The sequence below is a fragment of the Cylas formicarius genome, unplaced genomic scaffold (assembly GCF_029955315.1).
Source record: "Cylas formicarius isolate icCylForm1 unplaced genomic scaffold, icCylForm1.1 PGA_scaffold_10__41_contigs__length_53128322, whole genome shotgun sequence".
Lineage (NCBI taxonomy): Eukaryota > Metazoa > Arthropoda > Insecta > Coleoptera > Brentidae > Cylas > Cylas formicarius.
Window position 1 is genome coordinate 45003258 of NW_026844214.1, and position 11427 is coordinate 45014684.

General features: G+C 32.7%; 3 protein-coding genes across 3 annotated transcripts; 1 reads left to right on the top strand and 2 right to left on the bottom strand.

The window, feature by feature from the left end:
• Positions 1 to 560: 560 nt before the first annotated feature.
• Positions 561 to 3288, bottom strand: LOC132708060 (uncharacterized). The gene is made up of 3 exons (XM_060680168.1): positions 1938 to 3288; positions 1371 to 1762; positions 561 to 1099 (listed from the first exon to the last, which is right to left on the bottom strand). Exons 1-3 carry the CDS (start codon positions 3133 to 3135, stop codon positions 1019 to 1021), a joined length of 1671 nt encoding a protein of 556 aa, XP_060536151.1. The 5' UTR covers positions 3136 to 3288; the 3' UTR covers positions 561 to 1018.
• Positions 3289 to 3306: 18 nt separating this feature from the next.
• Positions 3307 to 10247, top strand: LOC132708036 (gamma-tubulin complex component 4). The gene is made up of 10 exons (XM_060680138.1): positions 3307 to 3522; positions 3574 to 3706; positions 3763 to 4075; positions 4128 to 4290; positions 4345 to 4650; positions 7252 to 7510; positions 7560 to 7740; positions 9502 to 9709; positions 9759 to 9827; positions 9876 to 10247. The coding sequence occupies exons 1-10, from the start codon at positions 3454 to 3456 to the stop codon at positions 10152 to 10154; spliced, it is 1980 nt and encodes a 659-aa protein (XP_060536121.1). The 5' UTR covers positions 3307 to 3453; the 3' UTR covers positions 10155 to 10247.
• Positions 10159 to 11381, bottom strand: LOC132708068 (vesicle transport protein USE1). Its single transcript, XM_060680178.1, has 5 exons — positions 10980 to 11381; positions 10799 to 10923; positions 10549 to 10718; positions 10352 to 10493; positions 10159 to 10294 (listed from the first exon to the last, which is right to left on the bottom strand). The coding sequence occupies exons 1-5, from the start codon at positions 11117 to 11119 to the stop codon at positions 10254 to 10256; spliced, it is 618 nt and encodes a 205-aa protein (XP_060536161.1). The 5' UTR covers positions 11120 to 11381; the 3' UTR covers positions 10159 to 10253.
• Between the last annotated feature and the right edge of the window lie 46 nt (positions 11382 to 11427).

The window sequence follows — 11427 nt, forward strand, 5'->3', positions numbered from 1 at the left end:
ACACTGCGATTTATTTCCATCCTTTTAGTCCTTGGAACTTACAACAATCAAGCATTTATCCAAAATTCTCAATTTCATATCACTCATGAGGCAAGTAGACAAATTGGCGCTAATTTTCATGCACGTGGTGTTGTATCAGTGGCGCCATCTAGGGTTATGTAACCGGTAGAAAGTTTCAGTTTCTAGGAGGGTTCGAATCGAAGATGATGGTACACGTTTAATGTATGTACGAGACTGGAAAACAACGTATCAATGGAATTCACCGTAAAAAAATTTGAAATTGTCAAATATTCTGTTCAGTGGCTGCCTTTTTTGCAGTTGTATATTCATATTATATTCGTTACCTCTTTCGGGGCGTAATTTCATAGAATCGAAATGCTTTCTGTCCTCAACATATACACATAAAAATAAGTGGTACAAAACCCTATTTGGGTAGAAATTAGGTAAATATACATAGTTTATCCATAATATTGTCGTCAAAGAAAACATCAAACTCTCATTGAAATAGCTGAATAGCGTGCCTGGGATAACCAAACAACTGCAAAATAATATAAAGCACATCTTTCAGTTTTATTTATAGGACACCTTAAAAAATATGAACACATTGTTTAATAGTTTTTACAATTATAGTTACTGATATAAACAATGACTATAATACAATGAAATATATAATTTTAACTGATTTGAACAATCACAGATATTTTTCTAAAGTTAAGGTTAAAAATGGCAATCATTTGGTATCAAAATAATGCTTTAGTCTTTTATATCACATTTGATATATTATTTTGATCAATTCAACTCATAAAATGCCAAAAACACTCATCACATTTTTTTTAAATTGAGCAATCACTGGAATGACCTCAAATTTTTTTGTGGCTTATTTCTAGTAGTCCGACTCACAGCGCAATAAAATGATTAGTTTTGGTTAGTATTGCTGCCACAAAATCACACTGGTTATTAGTATAAAAGTAAATATCAGCCTTTTTTCATAGTGCATCACACATCTCAATAGTGTGCATCAGCAAACAAATGAAAGTTCTTCTTGTAAAAACTCTTGCAGTTCTATGTCCGAGAATTCTTCAATATCTTCTTTAATGATCTGGCAACATGAAAATGTTCTAGTCACTAAACTAATTAGGAGACGATAAATTTACAATAATGAATGGCGATAAAGGAGATACATCGCGGTGTCTTAAACTCTCTAACTCTGATTGGAGTGTTTTTGATATGAGATATGAATACATAACAAAATTTTGTTATAATTTTATTTCGAGGACATCTTGCCTCTAGTGATTACTTTACATGGCTCAAATAGAAAGTGGATTTCAAACCCGCGATTTATTTCCATCCTTTTAGCCCTTGGTACTTACAACAATCAAGCCTTCATCGCATTTATCCAAAATTCGCAACTTCAAATCCATGAGGCCAGTAGGCAAATGGTCGCTATTTTTCATGCAGGTGTATTCATCCAAAACTTCTATATTTACCGCTTTGTACACCTTATTTCTGAATCCTCTAATTCCAATAATATTTACGTAGGGCACTTGACACACAAATTGGAACCTATCAATGGAATTCCCGTAAACGTTTTTTAAATTATCAAATACTCTGTTGAGTAGCGGCCTCTTTTGCAATTGTATATTCATATTATATTCGTTACCTCTTTCGTGGCGTAATTTTATAGAATCGAAAAGTTTTCGGTCCTCAAAATACATACAGGTCAAAAGCAAGTTTAATCTTTCTTTGGCTAGAGACTTCTCGCCTATAAAAGAAAAAATATATTCCACTATCTCCTGTTCCAAATTAAAATATAAAATCAGTTTACATTCTTCTGAGGCAAAAGAATTTTTTTTAACTATTTAGCTTCCAATCATTATATGAAATTTAAATAGACCATAAACCTCAGGTAACGCAAAAATATTTTTTATGATACCTACCCCTAATAATTGTCACTGAATTGTTCGTCAACGCCATATCAATAAGATTATGAGCCTTGTATTGCATTATCCACAGGTACAATATGATTTCCACTAATATGCTAGGATCGTCAAGAAACTCACCATTATCAACTCGAACAATAATTTGTGGCATTATCACACGCTCTATATCATTTCTACTTAATTTAAAGTTCAAGTTGCTCAATGCCCACAGGAACCTCTTAATATCTTTGCTTCTGGGCTGTTCTTCGAAATATTCATATTTTGAAGTATACTCACAGCCTTTAAGCTGCTCGATTCCTTGGTTTGCAAATAATCTTAGAATTTTTTCGTCATAATATAAATGATCTGAATATAACGCCAGAAGATGGCCGACCGCAGGAAATGAATAACAGTAATAAGTTTTGTTAAAAATTACCGCACAACTTATTGTTTCTAAAAAGTCATCCTCCTGCCCACGGTTGTGCCGAATTGTTTTTACAAATGTAACAAATATTTGAGGATCCTTCAGTAAATTTAAATTATCACATATAAAGTTCCTGATTTTTTCCAGAAAATATTTATTTTGCATTTTAGTTGATGTTTTAAATGAAGAATTACACACTATGCACAACTCTTCCTTCGTCAAGTGGTCTATTGCATCATCATCCAACAATTTTAAACATTTTCTCATCATTGCTTGAGATTGAGGTGACTTTTTTAACAGACCAACAAAAAAAATTAATTGCACTATGTCTTTGAAAGACAAAGTATGAGAATTTTTTATTAAATGTGTTATAGCAAGCCCAAAATAGCGATAATTTGTAATATTGTTTGGAACTACTTCCATAAAAGTATGTAATAAGTTAAAAGTTTCTTTCACATTTAATTTTCTAAATTTTCTGCAACATTCATTATCAAAAGCATTAACCAATGTCTTAAAATCGTATTGATTTTTTATTACGCTACGATCAAATGAATTTAAATTTTTAATTATCTGATTAATATTACTATCTGCAACAACGGCATTGTCTTTTAATAAGACTAAATGATCTTTTATCTTATTTGTACTACTTAAATAGTGCAAAATCCGTCCCGTTAAGGTATCTTCCGTTAAAACAGTTACGCGGTCGGAAGTTAAAGACCTTGCAAAATTTTTAAATCGAATGGTTTTAATGTTATTCGTTTTCCGAAATAAAATTATCACACACTTCAACATTTCAAAAAAATCAATTAGAACTCACTCAACATAACCCTAATTCCTTTTGATGTTGGGGTACTAACATGATGATGATCGAATTCTAACTCTCTGTTAATAATTAGATTTGTTTTGAAAGTGTGAAACAAAGACCGAAAACGAATGGCATTATCAATTTACAATTAAATGCAGGAGACTGGAGAATTGTGGAATGGTTTCATATCTTTTAAAACTAGAATGATTCAATTTTCCAAAGAAGATACAATCTCAAGAAAGTATAACCTCATTGCCTATTTTAAATGTTTTAAGGTGAGGTGTCTGTTAATTTAAACCGGGAAAATGATTCACGAACTTCTCCTTCACTTATGGAACAACCCAGCAATTGTGGGAGAAGGCGATGAAAATAATGTGATGTTAAAACTAAAAATATTTACTTACAACTGAAAATATTAATTTTAGTACAGCAATTTGTTTGAACTACCGCAATTCCTGCATCCCGGGGAACACAAATTATTGCACAAAATCATAGAAATTGCAGCGAATTACCACAAAATTGTGTCATATGTTAATAATGTATTGGGCCAGAATCAAAGTAAATAGATATGTTTTTTTTATTCTGTTCGAAAAGATTTTCTTCATATTGTGCAGGCGAGTTGGAGCCGACTTTGACCGAAAATTCATCAAACCAACTGTATTTGAAAGCGTTTTGCAATGGCATTCAAAGCGTTCTCGAAGATTATCGCGAAGAAATACTCAGACTAGAAAACATGTTTCTGGAACACCCTCGGTTGTCATTAACATTTGTGCTTAGTTCTGTTGATAAATACAGAGGGGTTTTTGGCATTTTGCAGGCAATTATAAGGCAAGTGCAAGGCGAGAATTTGAAAGGCTGTTTATTGTTAAATAGTTTGCACAAGTATGTCAATTGTGGTGTGGAAGAATATGAAGAAGCTACTAACAAGTATGTTCTGAGATATGGAGATACTGTTGTGTTATAAAAAATTACTTTTAAGGGTCATTAAGTGCATCAATACTGTGTTTTATCAGCATTTGTGTAATTGGATAATATATGGTGACTTGGTAGACCCTTGCAATGAATTTTTTGTGTGCGATGGTAATGTACCTGATGAAAACTTTTTGTATCCTGAGCAAGGTAATGGCGGCGAAACGATTTCGGTAAGTTTTAGTTTGTAATTCATGTAGGTGCAGATGAAAAGGAAAACTATTTAGATTCGGTCAAAAATCTGTCGGCCTCCGAATGTAAGGAAATTCTTTATAAATTGGAACATGTTGCCCATGTTTATTACAGAAGATTGCGCTGAGAGTATATTGTTTATGGGAAGAATCGTTTGGATCGTCAGAAATAAGCCGGCAGTAACGGAAAAAATCAGTGATTACCAAACAAAATTTAAAAAGGATGTGTGGGAGGGTCGCGATATGGAATATTATTTGAAAATACAAGCCTTAAATGCGCAGAACTTTAATGCTGTAGAATTCAGAAAGACCCTGGAGGAGTGCAGAATAAAGCTGACTAAGGTTTGTCAATGATTCAATATGGAAGGAGACGCTTTCGCATTCACAACCACTTGATTCCAAACCTTAAAGTATCATAAAGTACATTTTACATTGTTACATGGGAGGAAGGTGTTTTAATCTAGCTTAGCTTTCTTACGCAAAATGGCATTGGTGCAATTTTTTAAAAAATTTGGTATGCTGTGGTTCTTGATGTTCATGGGCTGAATTTGATCCTATGTCCAGTTTTTGTAATGTCATGGTTCCAAGTTGAAAATTGGAATTTTACTATAGATTTAACAATGGACATTTATAAATAAAAACACCTTAGTTTTTTGACACAATTCTTATGGGCGAATTTTGCTTATTTTAAGGTCTTTTAAATGTGAAATTAATTTTTTGCTAATAGAAAAACCGAAATATTTACATAGAGATTTATTTTATTACAAATCAAGAGTGTGCAAAGTGAACACACCTCATCGTGTTATAAAAAATGACTTTCACATTTAATATATAATAATAACATAAAATAAATAAAATTCTACCATAATAATTTTGTAAAAAAATAGCAGAAAAAAAATTATTAAAATTCCCCTTTGTCTAAATTTGAGCGCCAATATTTCAAAAACTGAATATTGGATTGAATTGGGCAAATGCAGACTTTGTTCAGAACCTTAATGACTACAACATAATATATTTTTTTAATGGCCGAAAGTCATTTTGCATAAGAAAAGCTTTTATGGGATCTCGCTCCATTACAGCATATTAATAACCATTTAATAATAATACCTATTCCAAACTACTACTTAGATCAAACTCTTGACTGGAACCTTCGGCACTGCACTAACACACAATAACGCGTTTTACCACAAACCGAAACTCAATTTTACGTTTTTACCAACCAAGTTGGCATCTCCAGGAGAAGATTAAAACTAAACGAACGAGGTTTAGTTTTAATCTTCTATGAGACTATTTAACAATAGAGAGAGAAGAGAGAAGTATTTAAAAAAATGGTAACGAATTTTTATTCAGGAGTACTTAGAACTAACTATACGATAAATTTTTATAATGTTTCAATACAGGGTGTTTGAAATATCTTTTGCGATCTGCTTAAGGCTGTACATCGTTGTTAAATCTTTGATTACGGTTTGATTTTGATAAAAAAAAAATGTTGATATATCTTCCAAAAACGCGCTAAAACCTTATGTTTCTTATTACATAAACCTATTATTATGGCTAACTGGGACTAATTTTTGATATGAAACATCCAGAAAGGCTATTAGAGATTTCTTTAAGAATAGAGTGTCAATGAATTATTATTTAGGACTACATAAAACTTAACTATACTATGAAGTTCGAATACAGGGTGCTCGAAATATTACCGGCCCCTCTCTAAGCATTACTCCTGTAGAATGTTTGTTTATGGCTCAATTTTGATTTTTTTTTGTTGGATGGATTTCACTGCAAGACCCTAACGACTTTCTTAAAATTAAATATCATTAGAGAAGATTAGATATGAACTAAACAGGCATACTACGTCCTTTAAAAAACCAAGGTTGTCATCGAGAAGCGAATATTAAACTGTCAAATTCACTCGCTAATATTAATAACAATATACCTTTCGAATTGTAAGATTTATTAATCCTGTTATTTAAAGATTCTGCTAAAAAATAAGTGTCCCTTAAAAAGCCGTTTTTATCATTATTTTTGAAACTTGTATAATTAAAATTTGTAATATGTTAAAATTATTATTATTTACAAGGTTTACAATATTTATTTTTTTAAAACAATAAAAACTGGTCATTGGTCTGGTTACTTTTAGGTACTCCCGAACACGGATCTGTTGTCATTTTCAATTTTAAAAAATCTCTAAATGTACTTCTCGATTTTCTGCTTCAAAAAACTGTGCCAGTTAGCGATGAGTTTAGTCGATGCTATATGAAAACACCGTTTCATTTCTCTTTAGTAAGATCTATCCAGCAAAAAGAATTATTAAAACTGAAGTATAAACAAACGGTCTACAGGAGCAATGCTTAAGCGAACTTCATGGAAATTAGTATAGTTAGATTTAATGTAGTCCTAAATAGAAATTCCTAATAGTCTTTCTCGAAATTTGACATCGAAAATTAATTTCAGTTGGCCATGGCTTTAGGTTGATGTAAAAAGAAATCAAAAGGTTTAGCGCGTTTTTGAGAGATCCATCCGACAAAAAAAGTTATCAAAAACAAACCGTAATCAAAGATTTTACAACGATGTACAGCCTTAAGCGGGGCGTAAACGATATTTGAAATTCGTTGCAATTTATTTTTTTTAAATCCCTAATAGTACTTCTCTCTCTTTTGTTTAACAGTCCCAGTTGGCCATGACTTTAAGTTGAAGCAATAAGCCAAACAAAGTTTTAGTGCATTTTTCAGAGATCTATCAACAAAAAAAAATTATCAAAATCGATTCATAAACAAAGATTTCACGGGGTATACAATTCTTAAATAGGAGACACTGTATAAGGCTTACTTTATATATTTCTTGTGGTGGGTTTATTAGAGCAAAACTAAATTTTGGAAGTATTTTTCTTTACTTTTTACGCTAATATCTTGTAATTCTGCTTTATTTCTTGTTAATCTATAGCATTTATGGTCCCTAATGTTGGAGGAGGGTAATCTCACGGAACACTTGACATTGATCAGAGACTATTATGCTTTGGGGAGGGGAGAGCTTTTCCAACAATTCTTGTCGGTTTCCGCCGCAAGTTTAGCGGACATTCCCGCCGATTCCATAATGCACCACATTAATTTCGTATTCCAAGAGACAGCGAGGAAAATATACGGGGAAAACGACAAGAGCTACTCTCGGTTCGAGTTGGATTCCCCCAGCATCGAGATATCACGTAAGTGGCCGCTGTTAAAGGAATGGATTGGGAGGTAGATTTATTTCAGGTGTGAACCCGTGGCAACGTCTGCAGCTAAATTTCGAAATAACTTGGCCACTGCACATAGTGTTCCACCCGCAGGTTATGGCATTGTACAACAAATTGTTCAGTTTCCTGCTGAGATTAAAAAAGACGCAAATCAATTTGCACAAAGTGTGGTCCAGTCACACATTCAGTCAACAAATGATGTAATAATCTACATTATATTCAAACGCAGACCAGACAACTCATGAAAAAAAAAGTTAAATAACCTTTTCAAATTGTCATTCTGATTGGTTAAAAATTTTACGCATCACTTTAAATATAATTTGGTCCCTTATTTTGCAGAATCGCGCTGTTACTAGATTTAACTAACAATTAGATTCAGTAAGCTTTGCGTATTTCGGAATTCAGCCTTTTAAAGTAACTGTAAAAATGATTTACGGAATACAAAGCGCTTGCGTAGAAAACTAAGGTTAGGATGAGACATCTCTTTCACCAAAATACCCCTACACAATGTTTTCCCTCATGATTTAATATGGACTTTTTGCACCTCTTGTCATCACCGGAGTTTTCTTGAATTCTAAACTAAGTTTTGTGACACATTTTTCGGAAGGGGTAAACAGATCTATGCGAGTCTTTGGGTTTGTTGTATGCAGTAGTGGCCAACTTATTTCATATTACTTTAGATCCTCTATATCTCTTTGGTTGGCTCTATACTGGGTATGCATCTGTGGTATGGTCTCTATTTACGCCTGCTATATGGATAACATCGAAGTCATTCAGAAAGTTGAACTGAGGTTTATTTTCATTCAGAAAGTATTTTTAAGATTTTTGGCTTCAAAGACCCATATCAATATCTATAATGGGTATTAGATCAACTATATTTAAAAAACAATAAATCGAAATGTCCAAAATCCCAAAAATCATGTGTCTACAGGTTGAAATATGGATCTTGTCCTAAAATTTGTATTGGACAAACAGGTAGATCCTTCAAGAAACGCATTAACGAACATATACGAGCGTTTAAAAACAATAGTCTAGATTCTAATTATGCTACACAGTTAAACACATTTTTGACGACAATTTTGATATATTACACACAACCACAAAAAGTAGAAAATTAAATTTATTGGAAGCCATGGAGATTAACAAAATGAGACATTCAACTGTATTGCTTAACGATCAATTAGATTTAAATACCTCTCCTTTATTGAACTTAAATTCTCGCAACAACATTAATTAAGGTTTTATGGTCATTTTTCGGTATATATAGTAGCAGGTAGTTTGTAAATATTACATCTGATAAAGACACGGTGTTGTCGAAACAACATGTCATAATATGTAATTTCGTGAAAATCTGAACTTTTAGTTCTTATTTATTTTGATCAACTATAGTATTGTAACCACGACCTTCAATGTTAATACTCTTCAAACCAAAAAATTCCAAAGTGATTTATTTTTCTCTTTAAGATTTTGAATGGTTAGTTATTGTCCAACATACAATTTAACGCATAATACACAAGAATACCATCGCGCAAATTAATTCTATTTATTGTTATTATTATATATTGTTGTTTGATTCTAACTGTTATACTGATATTTTCTATTTACTCTTTAATGAATGTAAAAGTTTAGTAAATTGGTTAAACCCTAAATAAATAAATGTCACTTTGGTTATTAACGGGTTTTTTACATAAATTCTTTGACGTTACCTTTGTCATTTATCAGGGCTCGATTAAGCGAAATCTCGATTGTTACTCGTTTCCTATTTCGCTCGTTCTGTGGCAACACTGTTTATCACCGCGGTACCATTAAGTGCGCGAACGTACAGCATAAATAAATTAATATATGATGTAAACGCATTTTTCTGTTTTTAAGGTGCAATAAATAATATTTAAGAGCTTTTAAAATATTACTTTGTCTGGTTCAAGGATGACGATTTAATGAAATTGAGTGATTCCTTATAGCGACCGAAGGGTGTGGATGTTGCGTCAGAATCTGATGTTCCTGGTTGATAACCTGCAGTACTATGTACAGGTGAACGTTATTGAAGCCCAGTTTTCGCTATTACTGAAAGCGGTCAAGACCGCCAACGAATTTGAGGACATTATTAAAGTTCATCAGGAGTTTGTGGTGAATTTGTTGTCAAAGGCGTTTCTTTTAATGCCCGACGAGGTAAGCGTGCTTGTGGTCACATCCCCAATGTGAATTTTTTTAATTTTAGTCTCAAAAAAGTGGCAGCAAACACAGACTTTATCAAATGCCCGCGTTGCAAAACAATGTCCCGAGCAAGGTACAACTTTTGGTTGGTGTAAAGTATGACCTTCATGTTTAATTTCAGGTTTACGATGTAATCATAAAATTACTGGAGTTGTGCGACCAGTTTTGTTTGGCTGCCAGCACTTGGAAAGGGGAAATTACTGAAGCAGATTTGGAAGGACTGGAAGCATTTCAAAAAAAGACTGACACAACCATAGAATCCTTGCTGATAGTTTTATATACTCTTCATGAGAAAGTGAGCGGCGGGCATTTGTTGCAACTGCTTTTGCATCTCGATTTCAATAAGTATTTTAGTAAAAATCGAATGGATCTGAACTTGACTAACATCTTGAAATTCTAATTTTATCCACAATAGTGATTTATTTCAAAACAATAATGGAAAGGCTATAAATAAATATATCCAAATATTTTTTTTTCTTAATAAAAGTAATCCACCTAATTATTTTGTCTTCTTTGCTACCTTCATAAATAGGACCATATCTGAAAGTGATAAGTGTAAACATAACCTCAATTTACCTGGTGATTAGTATGGCATACTTATAAAAACTATTACAACAGCGGCCAATATGAGCCACATCCAGCATTTCCATGCACGTTTGGAATGTTCTGCTAGTTTTGCAGACTCAACCGACAGTTTAGAAAAATTCTGCTCCGTTAGTTGAGTTGAATTTGCTACCACCTAAAATGCAATCGTGAAAATTTGAAGTGTCAAATTTTTTAAAAAATTTATTAACTTCTGTATCTTTTCTGATTATTTTGTTAGCCAACTTGGACTGTTCCTTAAGGGTTTTGGCAAAGTTTAACATTTCTTCGGTAACATTCTTCTGAATATCTTCATGATACCTGATAGCTTGATCTAAGTCTTTTAGGTTTGGGCCCTGGGCCGTGTTTCTATGTCGAAGGCCTTAAAAATCAAAATAATAAATGTACAACTGTAATGAGATAATTCTGATTAGGCAAAATATACACACACAGCATGAGTACCTAACAAGTCCTCTCGCATGGCTTGTGGGTCCGTAAACTCATCGTACTTGCTAGTTGTAATACCTAAAGCCCCTTTAAGGTTCATTACCCGCTTCTGATAATTTTTAATAGATTCAATTGATACACTGAAAATTAAAACACGCATATTTTACATATTTAAGTTTAACCCAGTCTAATTTACTCCGGCTGCCTTCGGAGTCCTTGCAGCATATCTTCCAGGGACTCAAGGTACTTCTCCAAATGATCCTCTTTACTTTTGCACATGAGTTCGCACCTCGCTAGGAGCCGCCTTACATTTATTTCCTGCCTAGATAATACCATAGTTTTTGAGAGTTTGTTAGAGCGTAATTATAATATATTGCTTATAATATTAAATAACATAGTGAACAAAATTTTATACGTTCACACAAATTTAACCAATCGTTTCTCAAAACACAGAACCTGTTCCTTTTTCTCTGATTAAGAATTTAGATATAAACTATGGTTAAAGGCTTTTTGTAAAATGTATTTTCAAAATTCATATTTCCACTTGGAGCTCTAACATTGCTTCAATTGCATGTTTCTGGTAAACCGTAAAGCAAATTTGAGTGATAATAACTAAAAATTAAAAATCGAATATTCGCGTTGTT

What these genes read in the sequence shown, in the direction of transcription:
- LOC132708036 (XM_060680138.1), top strand. Translation starts at nt 3,454, where the DNA reads ATGATTCACGAACTTCTCCTTCACTTATGGAACAACCCAGCAATTGTG. An exon ending in GAGAAGGCGATGAAAATAAT is followed by an intron (nt 3,523 to 3,573) that starts GTGATGTTAAAA and finishes TATTAATTTTAG; the next exon opens with TACAGCAATTTGTTTGAACT. An exon ending in GCAGAATAAAGCTGACTAAG is followed by an intron (nt 4,651 to 7,251) that starts GTTTGTCAATGA and finishes GTTAATCTATAG; the next exon opens with CATTTATGGTCCCTAATGTT.
- LOC132708068 (XM_060680178.1), bottom strand. Translation starts at nt 11,119, where the DNA reads ATGGTATTATCTAGGCAGGAAATAAATGTAAGGCGGCTCCTAGCGAGG. An exon ending in GGACTCCGAAGGCAGCCGGA is followed by an intron (nt 10,924 to 10,979) that starts GTAAATTAGACT and finishes TTTAATTTTCAG; the next exon opens with TGTATCAATTGAATCTATTA. An exon ending in TAATCAGAAAAGATACAGAA is followed by an intron (nt 10,494 to 10,548) that starts GTTAATAAATTT and finishes ATTGCATTTTAG; the next exon opens with GTGGTAGCAAATTCAACTCA.
- LOC132708060 (XM_060680168.1), bottom strand. Translation starts at nt 3,135, where the DNA reads ATGTTGAAGTGTGTGATAATTTTATTTCGGAAAACGAATAACATTAAA. An exon ending in TTCAGTGACAATTATTAGGG is followed by an intron (nt 1,763 to 1,937) that starts GTAGGTATCATA and finishes TTTCTTTTATAG; the next exon opens with GCGAGAAGTCTCTAGCCAAA. An exon ending in GCGATGAAGGCTTGATTGTT is followed by an intron (nt 1,100 to 1,370) that starts GTAAGTACCAAG and finishes TCATGTTGCCAG; the next exon opens with ATCATTAAAGAAGATATTGA.